The sequence below is a fragment of the Podarcis melisellensis genome (genome assembly GCF_964234715.1).
Source record: "Podarcis melisellensis genome assembly, chromosome: 2".
Classification (NCBI taxonomy): Eukaryota; Metazoa; Chordata; class Lepidosauria; order Squamata; family Lacertidae; genus Podarcis; species Podarcis melisellensis.
In genome coordinates, this window is record NC_138529.1 from 3551970 (window position 1) to 3573299 (window position 21330).

The 21330-nt window shown below is 44.9% G+C and overlaps 1 protein-coding gene across 2 annotated transcripts; it reads right to left on the reverse strand.

Annotated features, from left to right (window-relative positions):
* Positions 1–895: 895 nt before the first annotated feature.
* On the reverse strand, positions 896–19662 carry TESPA1 (thymocyte expressed, positive selection associated 1). Of its 2 annotated transcripts, none has more exons than XM_081898143.1 (9): positions 19518–19662; positions 13166–13350; positions 9347–9389; positions 6471–6523; positions 3316–3369; positions 3098–3134; positions 2682–2780; positions 2001–2209; positions 896–1597 (listed from the first exon to the last, which is right to left on the reverse strand). In XM_081898143.1, the coding sequence occupies exons 1-9, from the start codon at positions 19583–19585 to the stop codon at positions 897–899; spliced, it is 1449 nt and encodes a 482-aa protein (XP_081754269.1). In that variant the 5' UTR covers positions 19586–19662; the 3' UTR covers position 896. The 2 variants fall into 2 exon arrangements, with proteins under 2 accessions (XP_081754269.1, XP_081754268.1); XM_081898142.1 differs by having other exon boundaries at positions 2682–2783.
* Between the last annotated feature and the right edge of the window lie 1668 nt (positions 19663–21330).

Genomic DNA, 21330 nt, shown 5'->3' on the forward strand with positions numbered 1-21330 from the left:
CTGCTGGTTCCTGCTTCTGCTGTAGAGTCTCTCCTATTCTCCTGGAGTCTTACCCCCATCTCTCTCTCTGATGGCAGTTCCCTGACAGGTGTCTACACCAATTCCTTTAAAAATAGAAATTAGTTTGTTTCATGTGTTCACAGTCGAATAATGAAGAATACATTTTAATAATTTAAAATTTAAAAATTACATGACATTTCAGAAATGGTGTGGAACATTTCCCCTGTGGAAATTGCTCTTTTTACTTTCAGTTCTGTAAGTCACATGATGATGCGACAGCTATCCCCACATGCCTTTTTTATTTAGTGTTTAATTAGACAATCTCTTGGATCAAGATTTGAGCTAGATGACAAAAGAAATTGTTGGAGGAAACACACTGTCTTGAGCAAGCCTCAAAAGCCATTGAGCCAAGACAGGAAGTCCTGGCTAAAAGCCAGCGTGCTCCACAACCCCTACACCAATTTGCACACTTCCCAGTGTGAGCAATACTTTATGGGGAACACTGAGCAATTTCCCACAGGTACTTCATCATTGTTTTAAGGCCACAAACCATCCGCTACACTCCATGTTTCCTCCTTGCCAGCTTTATTGGTTCTGCTCTAGTTATTTGCATTTAATCAAAGTTTGCCTATTATATAAAGTTATTTGCCTTTTAATTTTTTTAAAATGCCAAAATGGAGTAGGGTCTTGGGGCCACAAATATCTTCTGTTATGCTAGATATAGGCCATGGGTTAGCCAACCCTGCTTTACAAGAATAAAGGCAAGTCACTACAATTTAGCACCCACAGTGCACTTGTGGCTCTGAAGCAGATAACATGTAGCAGCTCACTGCTAAGTTCACAAGCATTTGATCTGCCAGCTTTCTGGCTTACCGCTCACACTCTTAGCCACTGTGCTACCTCAACTCTGTCAAGATGTCCATACCGTTCTCCCCTCTGGTGGGTGAGTCCTTTTCTGCTGACCACTCCCCAAGGGATTCTTCACTGCTTTCCTCTGGAGATGAAACCACTTCTAGAGAATGGTGTCCATAACAGTACAGTTCTTGATGGCCAAGGTGGTCTGGCCCCTCCATGCTTTCTCCACCCATGCAGTGAGAAAGCCACGATTCCAACTTTGAATGAGTTGTAGCTTGAGGGCAGAAGTGGGAAGAAATCACAGGAGTCAGCTCCACTATGGTAGACTCTGAAGAGTCACTTCCCATTCTGCCATGATGAAAGGGGACTTCAGGGAGCGCTGTGTGAGTCTCATCCTTCACGCCTTCCACATCAAAGTGGAACTTGTCTCTGCGGGCTTTTTCCATCACTTCCCACACTACCTGTTCCAGACGACTCATAGAAGATGGTACAGCAGAAGGTCCTTGAGGCCCTCCTCGGGCGGAAGTGTACAAGCACATCGTGGAAATGGCTTTTTGCAAACGCTTGAGAGGAGGCAGAGACTCTGGCTGGGAAGGAACATTCCAAGAATCTGGGATGTCTGGGAAAGCCCAGAACAAGTGGGCAGGGGAAATCTTTTGGATGGGAGTCTTAGACACATAAGAGTAGAGGCAGAAGAAAGCATCAGCCGTTACAGCCAGAGTCTGGACTTGCTTGAACCGACCTGTGAAAGGAAGGATAGAAAGTGTCAGAGGAAAACCAGTGTAGATCCAAGAGACCCTAGCTTCCAGCTCTTCCAGGTCACATCTGTATGGCAGGGACTGTACACAACCTGAAAACTAGGCCTGGTTTCATTTTCCTGGGTTCTAGTTTTTTTCTGTCTTCCTCTTGCCTAAGCAAAGGCTTTTGTTTGGTCCTGTCTTCTGCTCCTGGTCCCAGTTCTACCTGCTTTCCTATGTTCTATCAAGAACAGAGGTCCTTTCCCATCACCTGCTACCTGAGCTCTTTTCAGATTTCAACCAAAGATGCCAAGGGTTGAACATGGGAGCTTCTCTACATGCTCTGAGCCTCACCCTTTGATATCACAGTCCCAGAACTGCCAGCCATGAAATGCTTGTGGCACTTACTTGCTAACATCAAGCAAGGATCCTCCATCTCTAACCGTTGCACCTGGGCTCTGAGGAAGAGCTGGAAATCAATGCCCTCAGCTTGAGAGGGAACTGAGAAGAACCGAGATGGGATCCAAGATGCAGCCTGTGTCTCCTCTTGTATGAAGCCCAGGTTGCACAAGATGGTCTCAGCATCAGCTTCATAGAGATCCAGCACCTCAGAGATGCTAGGCAGAGAAGATAAGAGTGTGAATGCAGGAGTGTCCCAACTGATTACTGAACCATTTTCAGGTCATAGCCCCACAAATACACCACTAGGTATGTCCGCAAGCCCCTTTCCTTCAGAGAATAACGGGCAGCATCTGTGGGATTTCCTCACTCCCAATTTATCTTCCTCACAGCCTTGTGTGGTGAAAGAGGGTGCTTGCAATAATATTCATGGTGGAGTCTAGTAGAGAAAGCAAACACAGAGCCCTCTGTATGTTGTTGGACCATAATTCCCATCAGCCCCAGCCTGCTCAACTAACCATCAGGGATGGCGGGAGCTGTGGTCCATGACATCCAGAGGGCACCAGGTCAGCTGCCTCCAATGTACAGACCAGAGGCTAGGTATCTCTGCTCCAATCACTGCTGGTTTGTTAGTGGTGTAGGTAGATCTTTAAGCCAGTCCAAGTCCTACACAATACGATCCATGCTTACCTGGAGCTGGTCTTGTTAGTGCTGCCTGAGAAGGCACTGGAAGTCATGCTGTGATCCAGATTGAGATGCTGGGAAGGCCAGAATGTATGTTTTTGGGACCTGCTGTGGAAGAAGAGACAGTGAAGAGACACATCTGCATGCATACCCACATCCCTTTTGGTGTGCATGTAGGAAGACCAAAAGGGAGGGCAAGCTGGCAGTCACAGCCAGCTGCACACTTGCACAAGACTGATAGTGTGACAACACCCTACAATGTTATTAGACAAATATGCAGCCAGTATCTCATTTCAGAAATAAAACTAGAAATCTCACCCCCCCCCCGCTGCCCCCCCAAAAAACAAATTTAAATTCTGGATTTCAGATTTCTCCAAACTTTGGCTCTAGCAACGCTAACCTCCTTAGCTCTTGTTTCTCACCTAGGCTCAGCTCTGTCTCTGTCCAGTAGCACCATTGCTGGAAAGAAGAAAAGAAAGGTCTCTCATGAGCAAAGGATACATTGCATTCCTACGAAGAGAGCTGACGGCCAAGGAGCATATTGGCAGAGTTGCACCATCAAATTAGCATTCTTGCCACCCATCCATGGGCCATCTGGAAGGAAGGCTTGCTCACACCCCCATCAATCCTCATCACTTACCTTCTGCTCCCAGGCTAAGGTCATCTTCAAAGCTGGCTCTGTTGCTGCAGGATCCTACAGGATAACACAAATACATAGTCACCTAGAGCAAGCATCCACAGGTGGAAAAGGGACTGGGTGAGATCAAAAGGCTGGGTGGCTTTTTCTATGCAGTTTTATTATGGACATGCCACAACACAGCTCTGCATGGGCAGGGCTGTGTGAAGGCTACAATTCCACAGAAGAACAGGAAATCCAAAAAGTGTAGAATTCAGCTTCCTAAAATGCTCAGATTTTTCTTTCTTTCTAATCCTTGTGAAAATAGGCTTGTAAATTTGCAAGCAATGCCTGCTGAAATCTCAGAAACCTACCTAATGAGTTTCTGAATAAGATTTCCAGTGAAGGGGGGAGCAGTTTGGTGCCTTGTATATCCCCTTGCTTTCCCCCTCAAATTAGTATGTATTATTGTTTAATTAACTTATGAATCACTTTTCAAAAGCATTGCAAGGCGAATTACAAGCAAACAATAAAAATAACTAAAGTAGGTTTTGAAACAATACCAGAAACAACAGTGGCTGCCTTTCAATATTTTTTTAGAAAAAACATTGATGACTTCTGGTGCTTCCTGCCTTAATGGGTGCAGCTCCCACATTAGTGGAGATCATTTGCGGAGAAAAACAAGGATGATTTTGAGGGTAATTGTCCTTGCAAGTTCCCCCCAACGCTCGGGGGGAGTGAGCTTCACCCACAGATCGTTTTGGCTCTCACTCCAGCATGGAATCTGGGAGGCAGGAAGATGCTGGGTGCCAAAGCACTTTGCCTAACGGTAACTCCCCGACACAGCCCGATGCAGAGGCTCTTCTATTTATTAGGGTGAAATTGACTCTAATTTACAGACGTGTGCAGGATGGATGGGACAAGATTATAAACTGCCAAGTGAATCAGCTACTGAGTCGCAATGTTTAGAACTGGAAAGATCTCCTTTGTAGAAAAATATGGTATGTGAGGAGGGAGGGGAGCCCATGTTTGCTACATAAATGATTCGGCAAACCTCCCCCTAAATGCCAAAAAACTGATAAAAAGCAAGAGGAGAAAAAGAGAGTGGGGTTATATTTATGCATTAATATGAAAATAGAACTGTGTGAGAACATTGAAATGATTTAAAGCATTGGACTTCCACTTATCACAATCTGGACTATGGGTCGAAATTACATGGGAACAGAGGAAGAGAAAGAGCAAAAAAGTGTAAGTAGAGATGCTGCGTACGACATGATCAGAACAGGAAAAATGAAGAAACAAATGGAAAAATAAACTTCTCACACAGAGAATTTACAGGAGACAGAACTCCTTCTGCAGAAATAAAATTTCTTAAATGTGTTAATACGAATGGAAGTCCAGAACTCTGTAGTTGTTGATAACAGACTATGATCAGGACTGAATGTAATTGGATTAATCAAGATTTCGGAAGCAGGAAGAAATAATAACTTTGCACTCCAAAACCCAGCACACAGGAAGTCACACAAATTGTATAATTGGCTTTATAATTTATATATATTTGGATATGAATTATAATTTGACATTGGTAAAATGTAGTGGTTATTGGACTTCAGTAATTGAAAATTACCGTATTTTTCGCTCTATAACACGCACCCGACCATAACACGCAGGTAGTTTTTAGAGGAGGAAAACAAGAAAAAAATATTCTAAACGAAACAGTGAATGTATGATTTTTGTGGTTCATGCTGTGGCCACAGACATGTGATCTGACAGTGAGTTTGGAGTAGCCCAATGCAAAAATTCTGAGGATCCATGTGGATCCATGCTTTGTAACCATGTTTTTGCACCACTGCGGCCCCAGGCAACAATGGGTGCGTGATTATTTTGGTGCAAGATGTAGCCATGGACATGCTATGTGATCTGATGGTAAATTTGGCGTGACCCAGTGCAAAAATCCTGAGGATCCATGTGAATCCGTGCTTTGTAACCACGTTTTAAGTGGGGAGGGAAGGAAAAGCACTCAAAGGACAAGGAGCACGCGTGGGGTGGGTGGAGAAGGATGCTGCTAATAATGCAGGAGAGGGGTTTAAGGGGAGAAGAAGTATGTGTGGGGTTGGTGGAGAAGGATGCTGCTAATAATGCAGAAGAGGGGTATAAGGGGAGAAGGCTCCTCTCCTCTCCCACTTTGCTCCTTTAAAGCAAGCAGGCTCTGCTTTTCTTCCTCCTCCCCGCTCATCCCTCGGCTTAGCGAGCTGAAAAACTTTGCTGCTATGTAGTGAGCTGAGTGGGGAGGAGAGAGGGACAGAGAGCCTGCTTGCTTTAAAGGAACCAACCGGACAGGAGCCGCTTACACGAGTCGCTCTCCTCTCCCGCTTTGCTCCTTTAAAGAAGCAGCCTCTCTGTCCCTCTCTCCTCCCCACTCAACGGCTCTTCTCCCACTTTGCTGTTTCAAAGCGAGCCATGGAGGAGGGAAGGAAGGGGAACAATGGATCCTCTGCTCATGACTGCAGCAGATCCCCCCCGCCACCTGTAGGCATTCCCTCCATAACACACACAGACATTTCCCCTTACTTTCTAGGAGGAAAAAAGTGAGTGATATGGTGCAAAAAATACGGTAATAAAAAATATTTTTTAAAAAAATAGAAAAAACATTCATTGGTTGATTGATTGATTGATTGATTATATTTCTATGTTGCTTTTCATTCAAATGAATCCCAAAACAGCTTACAAACAATAAAAAAATAATAGAACATCACAAATACAGCATGAATTATATAGAATAATTAACAAATCATCAATAAAAACAAGTACGACCTATAAAAACTCTTAACAAAGCATCAACTAAAAAATGAGCTAAACATCACAATTAAAGCAAAATATTATATGATATGCCCTTCTAAAGGTTCATGAATGAGGCCTGTGTACATAACCATGCATTAAAGTACATTTGAAGCACACACACCCAAGAATCCTGGGAACTGTATTTTACCTATCAGAGAGCTACAATTCCCAGCACCCTTTAATAAACTACATTTCCTGGGACTCTTTTTTGGGTGTGCACACGCTCAAAATGTGCTTTAAATGTATGGTGTGTGTGTGCAGTCCAAACCTTAGCCTACCTTACTTCATGTTTGAGAAGGCAGACCGAGCAAATAACAGAAATTGCAGAAATCACTTACCAGCATAGGCACCTGGAGCAGAGATGCTCTCTGAGAAGGGGTCCAGTGAAGAGCTGAAAGCCAGAACCAAGAGCTGCATCATTACAGCTATAGGAGTTCCTAAATCATTTTGCCATTTTTCTCCTAGGACCTAGCCGGAACATCACAGACAATTAAGTCCCACTCAGCAAACAGTGGCACCACCAGGGCTGGTGCTGCATTAGGCAGAGCAAGGCAGCTGCCTCAGGCAGCAGATGCCAAGCTGCAGGGGATGGATAGAGCTCTGAGTGCCACCTGGCTACCCTGGGACCCCTACACTAGCCTCCTGTCCTCTAGCGCAGTGGAGGATACCGTCCATTCACTAGTATTGAAGGAAAATCCCAGTCCAATTGGCTTCCATATATTCCTTGGGAGAGAGCAACATCTTGTCCTTCACCTCAGGCAGCAAAATGTCTTGAACTGGCCCTGGTCGCCTTAAGTGCTAACCTCCAGTTCACAGATCTGAAGCCCTACAGCCCAGGAAATCCACAAATGAGAATGCCAGTACTGTGTATGGAGTGAAACTCTACACCAGGTGTGAGGAACCTTTGGTCTTCCAGATATTGCTGAACTACAACTCCCATCAGGCCCAGTAAACATGGTCAATGGCCAGGGATGGTGGAAGTTGTAGTTCAGCAACATCTGGAGAGCCAAAGGTTCCCCCTACCTGCTCCAGACAGTCACTCTATCCTGAGTTCAAAAGTTCTAAAACCTGGGTGGGACCAAGGAGGAGCAAAGGCCAGAGCCAGGTCAGTTGATGGTGGAGCCAAGGGATACAGCCTAGTATTCTTTTTTGGGGGGGGGGCAGCTCTAGGACCTCTTTTGCTAGGCCTGATTGTAGAATGCAGAGGAAAAGCAGAATATTCACAAAAACTGGCAACTTAGAAATGAAAATATCTGAACGGGAACAATGGTTAGTACTAGATTTCTTCACTTTGAACTATGCAATTGCTCCCCCAGTAGAGCAGACATGAATAAGCAATGGAGGGGTGACCATTGGCTTCAGAGTCAGTACAGCACTGGTCATCAACCCACTAGCGGGTTGCGGCCTGATCCAAGGTGGGTCACAACAGGAGCACCTAGAACCATGCTCCATATTCATTTTTTCTGGAACCATAAACCTTCTAGGTCCTGAATAGCTGGGAAGAAGCAAGAACACTCTCTTTCATCTGGGATTAACAGGCTAATCGTAGGTATGTTTAATCTCCCTGCAGCTGAGATTAATGTTAGGTATGTACAGTTGAGATTCCTGCATTGCAGAGGCTTCGGTTAGATGACCCTTGATGTCCCTTGCAACTCTAAAATTCTATGATATATAGGATTGGAGCCAAACTCATCTAACTGCAGCCCCTTATGTATTTGCTATATTTCTATATGTAGAGGTGTCCCAACTGATTTCTGTGGTATTTAAGCAACTATGTGTTCCATGGAGCACGATATTGGTATAGATAGATGTATACACAAATATATATGATATTGGTATAGATGGATGTATACACAGATATATATGATGGCCAGTTCAAGGTTATTCTTCTCACACACAATGAAATTAACTGTAGTCTACGACAGTTTATGTTATGTTTGCTAGTCTTTAAAGTGCCATGAAAAAAACTCTTAGTTGATTTTGCTACAACATACCAACAAGGCTACTGCTCTGGAAATTGTTAGGTAGATGCAGTGATTTCACACATCAAACAGTACAATTACTCTCCCTAGTGGGGCATCTGTAAACACACATAAGATTAAAAAGTTGATTTCACAAAAGGCAGCAAATGACATGTAAAGGTAAAGGTAAAGGTACCCCTGCCCGTATGGGCCAGTCTTGACAGACTCTGGGGTTGTGCGCCCATCTCACTTAAGAGGCCAGGGGCAGCGCTGTCCGGAGACACTTCCGGGTCACGTGGCCAGTGTGACAAAGCTGCATCTGGCGAGCCAGAGCCACACACGGAAACGCCGTTTACCTTCCCGCTGGTAAGCGGTCCCTATTTATCTACTTGCACCCGGAGGTGCTTTCGAACTGCTAGGTTGGCAGGCGCTGGGACCGAGCAGCGGGAGCGCACCCCGCCGCAGGGATTCGAACCGCCGACCTTTCGATCGGCAAGTCCTAGGCGCTGAGGCTTTAACCCACAGCGCCACCTGCGTCCCAAATGACATGTAGACTGTAGAAAATCTTGGAAAGCTTCATTTCAACAGATGCATTTCCCAATCCTTGCCATCTAGAAATGTTTTATATTTAGATTCCATAAATATTCTTTCCCCCACCCATGTCGTTCCTGTGGTTTTTGAGCTTCAGATTGTCAAAATGCAATGGAAACTACAGATTTAAAAGGCAGGAAAGTAATATAGGCAGACTTTTCTTAAAAAAAATAATGCTGTGTTTTATTGTATTCCATAGGAAACTATGTGTGTGGCCATTCCAAGTGAAAGTAAACCTTTGGTATGTCTGGGTTTAAGAAAAAGGAATTTGGTAAAGCTAGTATTGTTGTTACCCTGGGCCCCTTTGGAAGCCACACTTCCATAATGCGACAGTTACTGAAATGAAAAAGGAACGTTAGAAATCAAGGCAGAAGCTCTTGCACTATCCCCAGTAAAACTAGTGCAATGAACTGAGTGTGATTAGGAATCTATAGTTCTCCAGATGTTGCTGTACCACAACTCCCATCATCTTTGACCATTAGCTATGTTGGCTGGGGCTGATGGGAGTTTGAGCACAAGAACCACATGTTCTTTATCCCTGTTGCAAAGTATGTGCATATCTAAAAATGCTCCTGATTCTTGAAATCAAAATATAACTTCTGACAATGTCATGATCCTTTCGGGTAGTGACCTCCTCCATGACCTCTCTCAGGTAGACTCACCTGCATTCCTGCAGCCAGCTCTCAATCTTATTGGATGAGCTTCCTGTTGGAAACAAAGAAAAAGTGCTAGGGCTCCTCACAGACTGGATAAGTTACTGTGATGATCCACATCTCTGCTGGGGCCAAATGCAGCCATCTAAGGCTTGTGAGCCAGCCTCTCAGCAAACCACACTGGCAGGATGCCTGATGTCGCCACTACATAGGCAGTAGCAAAAGAAGAGGAGAATGAGGAAGAGGAAGAACACCTGAAAGTGAGTAATGGAATGAATGTGGTTTAAACATATGAATAACTAAATGAACCCATTATTTGGTAGTCATTGTGGCCCTGTGAGCCCTTATTGCTGCTGAACAGCTGCATAGCAGTGGAGGGTGCAATTTGCAGAGAAGCAGGAGGAAGAATGCTTAACCCTTCCCTTCCCTGCAGCTTTAGCTGTACAACCACCTCCTCTAGCAGCTTTCCCTCCAGCTATCTGATTGCTTTTCCTTAAAAAAGTGTGTGTGTGTGTGTGTGTGGACACATCAAATATACAATATAGAAAATACATACATACATACATACATACATACATACATACATACATTTTCAAATACACTTCTACATAAGGAGTACAAGCCGCTTCTGACTGCTGTGCTGGACCTCTTTTCTCCATGCCCAATGAATTCTGCGGGGTGCCAGAAGGCTAAAAGGGAAAAAACCGAGCCGACACTCGGCAGAAGCGGTGCACGCGCCCTCACTCACTTGGCGCAGGCCTGCTCACTTGGTGTGCTGCCTGCTGTGGCCACCACAAGAAGCAGCCAGCTGAGCCGGGAGGCGCCTGCCCTCCAGCTGCTGCCCACCTCCTCCAGTCCTAAAAAAAGGTTGACAACTCTGGGAAAGGGGGGGCACCGGAGGGATCTTTGCACCACAGCACCGGATATGCTTAAGACGGCCCTCGCTCTGACACCAGATGTAAGCTTGGGGTACCATTCTAGACTCTGGAACTAACAGTCTTGCACTGAACCATGGTCATGGACACTTACTTAAAAATGCAAGGAGGTCTGCCCTGTTGCATTTGCAGGCCCTCCTGCTGATTTGGCTGAGGGAGGCCCTCAACTGCTGCCACAAAGTGCCTCCTTGATAGCACTACTGAGTAAGTGCAGCAGAGGAGAATGCAGCTCTAGGTGGCTATCACAGAGGAGGAAGCAGGGTGGAAGAGCACAACATCCCTTTCTAAACAGCCACATTCCCCTTTCCACCCATCGTTTATTCTTTGCACACAACCCATGTTCTGACAGACAAGGATGCGCTGCCATCCTGCCCAGTGAGACCGCTTAGGAAGCAACACACACAGAAGCTGCTGCATTCAAAGTGGGTCTCCCCTCACCCAGAAAATGCACTTTTTTATGTTCTGCAAGAAGATCAAACCTCTCCATTCTGAAGGAAATCAGCCCTGAGTGCTCACTGGAAGGACAGATTGTGAAGCTGAGGCTCCAGTACTTTGGCCACCTCATGAGAAGAGAAGACTCCCTGGAAAAGACCCTGATGTTGGGAAAGATGGAGGGCACAAGGAGAAGGGGGCGACAGAGGATGAGATGGTTGGATAGTGTTTTCGAGGTTACCAGCATGAGTTTGACCAAACTGCGGGAGGCAGTGGAGGACAGAGGTGCCTGGCGTTCTCTGGTCCATGGGGTCACGAAGAGTCGGACACGACTAAACGACTAAACAAACAACAATGTTTGCTTTGCCAATAACATATGAGTTGCATAATATAACATGGGTATTATTTTATTTGTGCTGAGGGGGGGAGTGGAACTTCTGCCCATTTTCCATACTTGTAATAGAAAAAGAGAAAGTGAGAGAAAGTGGGGGAGGAAGAAGTGCAGAGGGAATATTGAAATGGCTCAGGGGAATGCATGGGTGCCTGACTACACGGCGGGGGGGGGGGCTGACAGCTCAGTGGTGGAGCTCATGGCTTGCTTTAAAAATCTCTAGAATCTCAGCTAGCAAAAGGCTAGGGTGGGGTAGTGCCCTCCAGATGTTGCTAGGCAGTTTAGCCCTGGCCAGCATGACCAATGGTGAGAATGGAGTTCAGCAACATCTTGAGCAACTTTTGTCTCCATGGACCACTTGAAAATGCTAATGATGGGCCACTTAATGAGTTTTCTGCCTGCTGTAGCGATTGTAATGTAACATACTAGATGGTGTGCAATTTTTAATTGTCTTTTATTGCTTCTTTTGTTTCCCTGCATATGCTATATATTTTACTGTAATGCAATTTGCATTCCATAGAATTCAAATGGCAAGGTAGTACTAGAGAGCTCAAGAAATAAAAGAAGCAATAGAGATGCAATTTAAAATCTGTATGAGTACTGAATGTCCCATGCTGTGGACCACCTGAATGAAGTTGTGGACCACTGGTAGCCCCCAGACCACAGTTTCAAATGGCCTGATTTAGAGGATGCCACAGTGGCTACCTACCCCTGAGTTAGAGAATCAACTCTAGGAGAGGTTCTTGTTGTCGGCACAAACAGGGCTGGGTTTAATGGGCCAGTGGCTTGATGCAGGAAGAAGAAAGGCACCATGGGAACAAAGCTCTCACCACATCACTCTGCTGAGTGTTTGCATGTGTGAGTATTGGCTCACAGCCAAAGTGATAGAAATGCCTATCAACAAATTGACTCAGTTTGTAAGTATTACTTTCTTCTTTCCCACCCATCCCCAAATGCTGTTTCAGAGAGGCCGCCCACCTTTCTTTCCAAATCACCACATTAGTGTTTGTGCATTTATCTGCTCATTCATATAGTTATATGCATATGAAAAGTTTTGAAAATGGGGGTTGAAAACAAGAAGTTTGGGGGTGACAAGCATGGGCAGACAAGCCCATTAGCACCACACACATACAGGTTCTGCATCAAACATTTTGATCTTCTGTCCAAGCTCAATTCTGGAAAGAAAATACTTATTTGGGCAGACCACAGTGAGGTTGCTTCCAGAGCATTTCCATTTTTCTAAATATTATATTAGATGATGATAGATACATAGATGATAGATAGATAGATAGATAGATAGATAGATAGATAGATAGATAGATAGATTAGATAGATAGATAGATAGATAGATAGATAGATAGATAGATAGATAGATAGATGATAGATAGATGATAGATAGATAGATAATGATAGATGATAGATGATAGATAGATAGATAGATGATAGATAGATAGATAGATAGATGATAGATAGATATAGATAGATAGATAGATAGATAGATAGATAGATAGATAGATAGATAGATAGATGATAGATGATAGATAGATAGATAGATAGATAGATAGATAGATAGATAGATAGATAGATATAGATAGATAGAAAGATAGATAGATAGATGATAGATAGATAGATAGATAGATAGATAGATAGATAGATAGATAGATAGATAGATAGAGAGATAGATGACAGATAGGAGAGAGAGAGAGAGAGAGAGAGAGAGAGAGAGAGAGAGAGAGAGAGAGAGAGATGGATGGATGATACTGGCTCAAGGAGTTGGCCCTATTGGATCAGACCAAAAATCCAACTAATTCAGCACTCTCTTCTCAGAATGGCCATCCAGAGGTCTAAGGGAAGCCCACAAACAAAAGGATGCATCAAAGCAAGCTGTACTAAAGGAATGAAAAATTGGGCCATTGATTTCAATGGGACCCAAGTTCAGCTCACTTAGCCTGTGTCAGCTTCTCCCTACCACCCACATAAAAGATTGTATACACTATCTGAAAGCACCTCACACTGAAATATTATTACATAATGAGAGTAGGAGTGAATGTGTGTAAGCAGTTTTCCCACCTTGCAAGAAACCATCCTCCAAGAATGAGGGTTCAAGAGCTTTTTGGGGTGTGCAGGATGCCTCCTCCTCAGCATGGGACCCCTCTTCTTCTACAGCCACACTTGGCTTGGCCCATGCCCTCCGGCGCTCCCAGGAAGAGTGGCTCAGCCAGGAGGTGAAGTTGTTGTCCATGACTGGCAAGACCCTAGGGAAGAACAAAATGTCAGGGTGCTGAGGTCATAGGATGCTCAGCTTTGCAGCAGTTATTAATCTTCTCCACTTGGGGCAGTTTTGAGTTACTTGACTGCCTTTTCATATCCTGGGCAAGGAGTTTCTCTTCACCACCACAATCCCAGAAAGTACAATTCACAGTCAAAGAGATAGCTATGGTTCCTGGTGGAACAATCCTTCATTAGGCAAGTTGCTGAGTTGCCCAGAACAGGCAAACAACTGGAGTTTTGGTTAAAAGTTGGAGATGGACAGATCTGACCATTTTGTTTTCTCTCCATTTTCTCATCTTAAGTTTGCTTTGCACCATTTATGCAGCTAACAGATTGAGGTTCAATCCTGGCAAGACAGAAGTACTGTTCTTGGGGGACTGGGGGTGTGCAGTTGTGGGGGACTCCCTGGTCCTGAAGAGGGAAACCGTGCCCCTGAAGGACCAGGTGTGCAGCCTGGGGATCATTTTGGATTCACAGCTGTCCATGGAGACATAGGTCAGTTCTATGTCCAGGGCAACTGTCTACCAGCTCCATTTGGTACACTGGCTCAGACCCTACCTGCCTGCAGACTCTCTCACCAGAGTGGTGCAGGCCCTAGTTATCTCCCACTTGGACTACTGCACTGCACTCTACGAACAATGGGCACCTAAACAGCAGCATCAGGATAGCTCTTTCAGGATGATGGTTATGTTTCTGGAATGATCTTGAGCAGAGAATCCCAATGCACCCCCAGGGGGGAGATCAATCCTGCATGAGGCCTCCCTACTCCAAAGGGCTACAGCAATGATGGAGAACTTGCAGCCCTCCAGCTGCTGTTGGTTTCCGGTTCTCTTCAGAGCCAGCTAGGGTTGGGCAAATATGTCACTTTCAGCTCCTCTGAGTTTTTCATCTTTCCAGCTCTGTTCTCTGCATTTCTTCATCAGCTGCATTTTTGTGTGGGCTTCAGTTTGAATATTGTTTCTGGAAAGGCAAGTTTCCCAAGTTTGTCTTTCCATGCAAACTGAATCTCATTTATCCCTGGCCCTGGCCCCCAACACCACCTGGAGAGCCACAGGTTCCCCACCTAAGAGGAGTGGTAGCTCAATTGTTTCTCTTTGGGGTGATTTAGTTTTTCAAGGCATGCCCCATTAGGACACGTTGAATTTTTCAACTTTCAAATTCCTAAAATTTGAAAAAGGGATGCTAAGAAGTTGTAGCATGACTTGGGCATTTAATATATATTTTGGTTAAATTAATATAATTTTGCTTTTCTTGGTAAGTAAAATGTGTGTAAAATTGCACTGAAATCATTAAAAATGATTCCAGAGTACTTGCAGTTATATTAGCTCTATAAGGCTCTTTGAAGGGACACAGGTGGTGCTGTGGGTTAAACCACAGAGCCTAGGACTTGCCGATCAGAAGGTCGGCAGTTCAAATCCCTATGACGGGGTGAGCTCCCATTGCTCAGTCCCTGCTCCTGCCCACCTAGCAGTTCAAAAGCACGTCAAAGTGCAAGTAGATAAATAGGTACCGCTCCAGCGGGAAGGTAAACGTCATTTCTGTGCGCTGCTCTGATTCGCCAGAAGCGGCTTAGTCATGCTGGCCACATGACCCAGAAGCTGTACGCCGGCTCCCTCGGCCAATAAAGCGAGATGAGTGCCGCAACCCCAGAGTTGGCCATGACTGGACCTAATGGTCAGGGGTCCCTTTACCTTTACCTAAGGCTCTTTGAACACTCCCCAAATGACATCCCACACCAGGCCTGTTTCACGCTCCCTTCTAGTACTTTTGTCTGGCTAAAACACACCATTGAACTGTAATACAGAGGTACCTCGGGTTACATATGCTTCAGGTTACATACGCTTCAGGTTACATACACTTCAGGTTACAGACTTCACTAACCCAGAAATAGGACCTTGGGTTAAGAACTTTGCTTCAGGATGAGAACAGAAATCATGCAGCAGCGGCATGGCAGCAGTGGGAGGCCCCGTTAGCTAAAGTGGTGCTTCAGGTTAAGAACAGTTTCAGGTTAAGAATGGACCTCTGGAACGAATTAAGTACTTAACCCGAGGTACCACTGTAATGCCTTTGCCTTATCTGAGTGGAAGGAGGAGATAAATGGATGTGTAAAAACCTCTGATCTCAAGGTCATGGGGTCCAGGGCAAAAAAATGTACATTGCGGGGGACTGGATTAAATGACCCTTGTGGTCCCTTCCAACTCTGTGATTCTATTATTATTATCATTTAGCATTACATTATGCTAAATTGGACTCGATGGCCCTTGTGGTCTCTTCCAACTCTATGATTCTATGATTCTATGCTTCTATGATTCCATTACATTTTCAGAAGGCAAAATTAAAATTCTTTGGTTGTCTGAAAGCAGTTTATGTGCTTCTTCGTCAAATGTAAATTTATGAAGCTAACTGTTAGCCAGCCATAAAAATAATAGCAGATTTGAATTCCTCATACTCAAAAAAATATTTTAAGACCTCTTGCTGAAAATTAGCAAAAATTAAGTTTTACCCCCTAAAATGACATGCCTATCCCTTCTTGTATGTCACAGTTTGGGATTTATTTGCTTTGGCTAAGGAGCTGTGACTTAGAATCATAGAATCATAGACTCATAGACTCATAGAGTTGGAAGAGACCACAAGGGCCATGGAGTCCAACCCCCTGCCAAGCAGGAAACACCATCAGAGCACTCCTGAAATATGGTTGTCAAGCCTCTGCTTAAAGACCTCCAAAGAAGGAGACTCCACCACACTCCTTGGCAGCAAATTCCACTGTCAAACAGCTCTTACTGTCAGGAAGTTCTTGATTCTGCCCTGACTTCCAGATGGGACTTCTGGGAAGTAAGTGTTTTTCTGAGCATTTGAAGTCGGGTTTGTTTTTTGCTTCTGTGCCAAGACCGCTTGCACTGGGTGTGATGTGAGCCATCTCCCTTTGCCTCCAGGAGAGTGAGGAGCAGAGCTGTTATCACAAGCTGCACTCGAGGCCACAAGAGGCTGGTTTCCTCCTTGCGGTTTGAGCTTCTATCAGCAGACCATCAAAAGAGCCTGCAATGGTTAGAGTGGGTGGTGGGACAAGCCAAGTTTCATTTACCGGACTAGATGTGACGTTTGTCATGTAGGCTGCCTTCTGTCATGATGTTTCTTAACAAATGAGCTGATGTGGAGGTGGGAGTAAACTAGATCAGGACCCCCCTGCATGGGAGAAAGGGACTTTAACCCCATGTCTCAGCTGTGGTCCCCATCAGAATTCCACCACTCCCTGCCCCACCAGGGCTGCTTTTTGCAATTCGAGGGAAGCTTCCATTAGTGCCAATGGGCAGAGTCATCCTCTTGCAAATGGAAACATAGGAAGAGTTGCCATATGCTGAGTCAGCCCACTGGAAACTCTAGCTGAGTCTTGTCTTCACTGGCTGTCATAGGTTCTCCAGGATTTGAGGCAGCTCCAGTGGCGTAGCGTGGGTTGTCAGCGCCCGGGGCAAGGCAAGTAATTTGCGCCCCCTAACCCGTGGATTTGCGCCCCCTAACCCTAACCCCCAGATGTTGCGCCCGGTGCGGCTGGCCCCCCCTGCACCCCCCACGCTACGCCACTGATTTAAATATACCTTTGTTAAGAAACCGGAGGCCTTCCTCTTGGGCATTGTCGGCCAGAAAGTGTTAAAAAAGGACAGAAGTTTCTTTATGTATGCGACAACAGCAGCAAGAATATTTATTGCAAAGTATTGGAAGACACAAGACTTGCCCACACTGGAAGAGTGGCAGACGCAATTGATGGACTATATGGAATTGGCTGAAATGACTGGCAGAATCCGAGACTTGGGAGAAGAAACAATGGAAGAGGACTGGAATAAGTTTAAGGACTATTTACAAAAACATTATAAGTTGTATGAATGTTAAGTATTTGCACGATTTAGAAAATATCAGTTCCAGCAAATAGACTTTGTAAAATAGAAAATTAAGTTATAAGTAAGAAAAGGTCGAAATTTAAGGCAACACTACGTTTAATTTTAAGGTATGAGCAATTGATAAAAATTGTTTTAAATTTAGAAGTATAATATTTGGAAAGTACAAAATAAGGTATGAAACAAGGTAATAATTTGCTGACATTCTTATTATAAATAATGCAGGGTAAGGAGATGTGAGGAAGTCCAATCAGTTATATAAGAAAAGTTGTACTGAATGGTTGGTTATATTTTTCTCTTTTCTCTTTTTTCTTTTTTATTTCTTTCTTTCTATATGGCTCTTTGGTATTTTGGTTCTGGCTTTTTGGTGTAGGGATCTTGTATTATGTATTTGAAAATTTAATAAAATATTTATAAAAAAATAAATGAATATTTTTATGGGTGTGGACAATGAGGAGCGTTTCTTATGCTTAATATCTGCAACACATTGAGTGCTCGTCCAGAAAAGTTGAGACTCACCCTCCAGTGCTATGCTCATGAGGCGCTTTCCTTCTCGTTGCTTAGGACTTCATAGCAGTGGGGGAACCGCCAAAAAAGCCCCTTCGGGCGCACGGGAGGAGCGAGCCGCCCGCTTTCCCGCCCTCGCCGGCCTCCTGGGGCGCACGCAGCGCTCGCGCCCTCCGCAGCCCGCCCAAACGCGCGCCAATGCCGGGCGATGCGCCCCCTCCGGGAAGCGCGACGTAGGCGCCGCTCCTGCACCCGACGGCCTTTTCTGCAGGGCTTCTAGCTGCAAGCGAGTGTGCGCGCAGAAGGCGGCGCCTGGGCTGGGGAGCGCGCAGCCTCGTCCTTTCCTTCGCAGCCAGCACTGTGTGAGAGAGAGTGAGCCACCATCACCAGATAGGGGCAGAGAGCTCCGAGTGCGCCCCCAAAAATGTTGCGCCCGGTGCGGCTGGCACCCCTTGCACCCCCCACGCTACGCCACTGGGCAGCTCTACTTGGATACACTGGGGATTTTTAAATAAAGTGAATGTTAGAAAGACACTGTTAAATATCTGGTCCTCTCCCATCTGGGAAACCAAATCTGAGAGGTACTGCCTCCCGGGAACTTCTAACCAATCTGAGAGAGTGCAGACCTGGGTTCATCTCATTAAGGACGCGAAAGGCACAGCAGTGAGCACATCCTACATTAAAAAGTGCTTGTAGTTTACAGGAGAGAAAAAGATGGCAAGCAGGGGAAGACATTTTGAAATCTGAAGACATTCCCTGGTACAGCTAGAAGAGAAGGGCTAGAGCACCTCTGAGAGAGTCTGTATTACAAGGGAAAGGGCTGTGGCTCAGCAGGAGAGCATCTGCTTTTGCATGCAGAAGGTCCTTGGATCAATCCCCAGCATCTCCAGGTAGGGCTGGGAAAGACCTGTCTAAAATCCTGGCAAGCCCCTTCCAGTCAGGGCAGACGATGCACGGCTAAATGGACCACTGCCCTGACTTAATATTTTGTGGGAAGCTGCTCAGAATGACTGTGGCAACCCAGTCAGATGGCTGGGGCATATTATTATTATTATTATTATTATTATTATTATTATTATTATTCACCCAATACCATATTTTCCCATTTATTTGTGGTTTACCATTTCAATGGAAAAGCCAATAAGTTTGTTTAAAACCCTGCTGAAATGATAAATCTAGATTATTTCCTTTTTAATCATTATAAGTTTGTTCTGAGCTGCATTCATTGTTTATTGAAATATTTGTTTTTGCTTTACTGATATGGTAGTGTGTGTGTGTGTGTGTGTGTGTGTGTGTGTGTGTGTGTGTGTACATATGAAAGCTTATATTGGATAGAAACATTGTTTGCTCCTTTTTAAAGCTTTGTTATTATTATGAGCCACTTTAAGCTCCATATTATTGCTGAAAAGTGGTATACAAATATTAAATCAAAATCACATCACATTTTGGGGTGTTTATGAGATGGCACTGTGATGAAAACCATGAATCAACTGAATCAACAATAAACTGCCGTGTAAAAACATCCCCCCAAGAGCATTCTCTTTCTCCATTTGCAGCCCACTCCCATCCCACCCTAGTGCTCTCCTCCATCACCTCCTTCTCAATATCCTCCTCATTCCCATTCCATATCACCTCCACTCCTTCCCTCACCTCTGTTCAGAGGATGCTGTCAGAATTAAGCCTTTCTATTCAGAAGCAGGTCACAGCCTGTGAGTGACAGGCCGCACCTTAATTCGTCGGCTGCTGCTACTTACCCGGCCCTGGGAAGAGCATGCTGGGCTCTAAGGTGAGCCCCTGGTGAATCTGGCATCGCGCTCTGCATCTCAGCTGCCCAGGGTAGGACTATTGGAGGCCCTTGCCCATTCCTGCCCCTCTCCCCACCTCACCCAATCTGCGTCAGCAGAGACTGGAGGAAGCTGATCTGTTTTCAAGAGGAAACTTTCGTGCTCATCTCTTTTGTTTTGTTTTTTCTCATGAAAACCTCAAACGGTGGCTCACATCCGGCTCTCACCCACCCCGTGAGGGAAAAGCTTAATGGGCTGCTGAGTGAAAGCAGTAAAGGAGGCAGCAATGTACTGGCCTCTTAGGCTTGGCCTGGAATTATTTATTCTCTCTCTCTCTCTCTCTCTCTCTCTCTCTCTCCTTACTACTTGCCCTTTTCTGTGCAGTCTTGAACGCTATGCTTGCTTGCTTGTTTAAAATAATTCACCATGCTTCATTGTGGTGTTCAACAGTGGAACAAACAGTGGTGGACTCTCCTTCCTTTGAAGTTTTAAAGCAGAGGCTGAATGACCACCTGCCCTGTATGATCTAGTTAAGATTTCTGCATGGCAGGGGCTGGACTAGATGACCCTCAGGGTCCCTTTCAATTCTATGATTATATGATTCCATTACCAAAATAATGTGACATGAAAGCAGTTTGCACACAGTATATAAATACAATATATATTGAACAAATGGAACAATGCACATCAGACTAAAAAACCCGCCACCCATAAAACTGAAGAACATATACAAATGGAAAGAACAATCTTTGTCTTGGGAAGGGCTGTATAGCTCAGTAGCAGAGCATCTGCCTTGCATGCAGAAAGTGTAGACAATACTGGGCATAAGGGTATCTGTATCCCTGTGTCTTTGGAATGTGGCAATCAGAACTGTGCATGCATATAATTGAAAGGAGAAGGTGGGTGTGATGGTGCCAGAGTTTCATGTAACTCACAGCTACCTTTCACCATCTGCCTTGAAAATATTGGGAATGCCTGTAAATGACAGGTTGATTCCTCGATTTCCTTCCTGGAAATTGCCCTTTGCTTGGCCTTGGGTTGGTCACTCCTCCTTAGTCTCAGTTCTCCATCTACAAAATGGGAAAAACACAGATTTTGTAGGATCGTTGATATGGGAATGAAATCGAGATGTAATTAGAGAATGAAAAGTACTATAAAGCCAATCCTGACCATAGTAATACATCAGTGGTGCTCAAAGCACTGCAATGCACACACCTTGACAAGTTCCCTGCAAGCCAGGCCCATATTCCTGTGGCCACGACATCACATTTACAGGTGAGTTTAAGTATCTCAAAAGACAGTTTTCTGTGAAAATTTTGCAGGTGTGCAGATAATGCAACAGAACAGTGGTCCAGACCACAGCATAACCCCCTTCTCTGCCTGGCAGACGCCTTCTTAGAATCTCTGCCTTAGAAAGAGCTTTTTGCTTGTTGAGTGAGGTGTTTTCCATGAATTGTGAACCTTGACATCTCCCCCTCCTGACAGGAATATGGCAAAGGGTGCCAGGCAAGACATACATTCCTTCCTCTCCCCAGAATACAATCTTTTCCTGAGGATGAAAACAAGAGAGTCACGAGGTGTTGCGAGATGTTCAAAGCCTTGAGCTGTAACTGTGGAGGGTTGCCAGCTGACCCAAAAAGAACTGCCAGCAACTTGAGTAGCAGCTTGACCTGCAGAAATAAAACAGATGGAGCTTCTCAGGGCATGAAGGTAATAACAATCACTTGCAGCTGCAAGCACATCTGAGAGCCAGTGTGGTGTATATATTTGGTGTTAACCACCC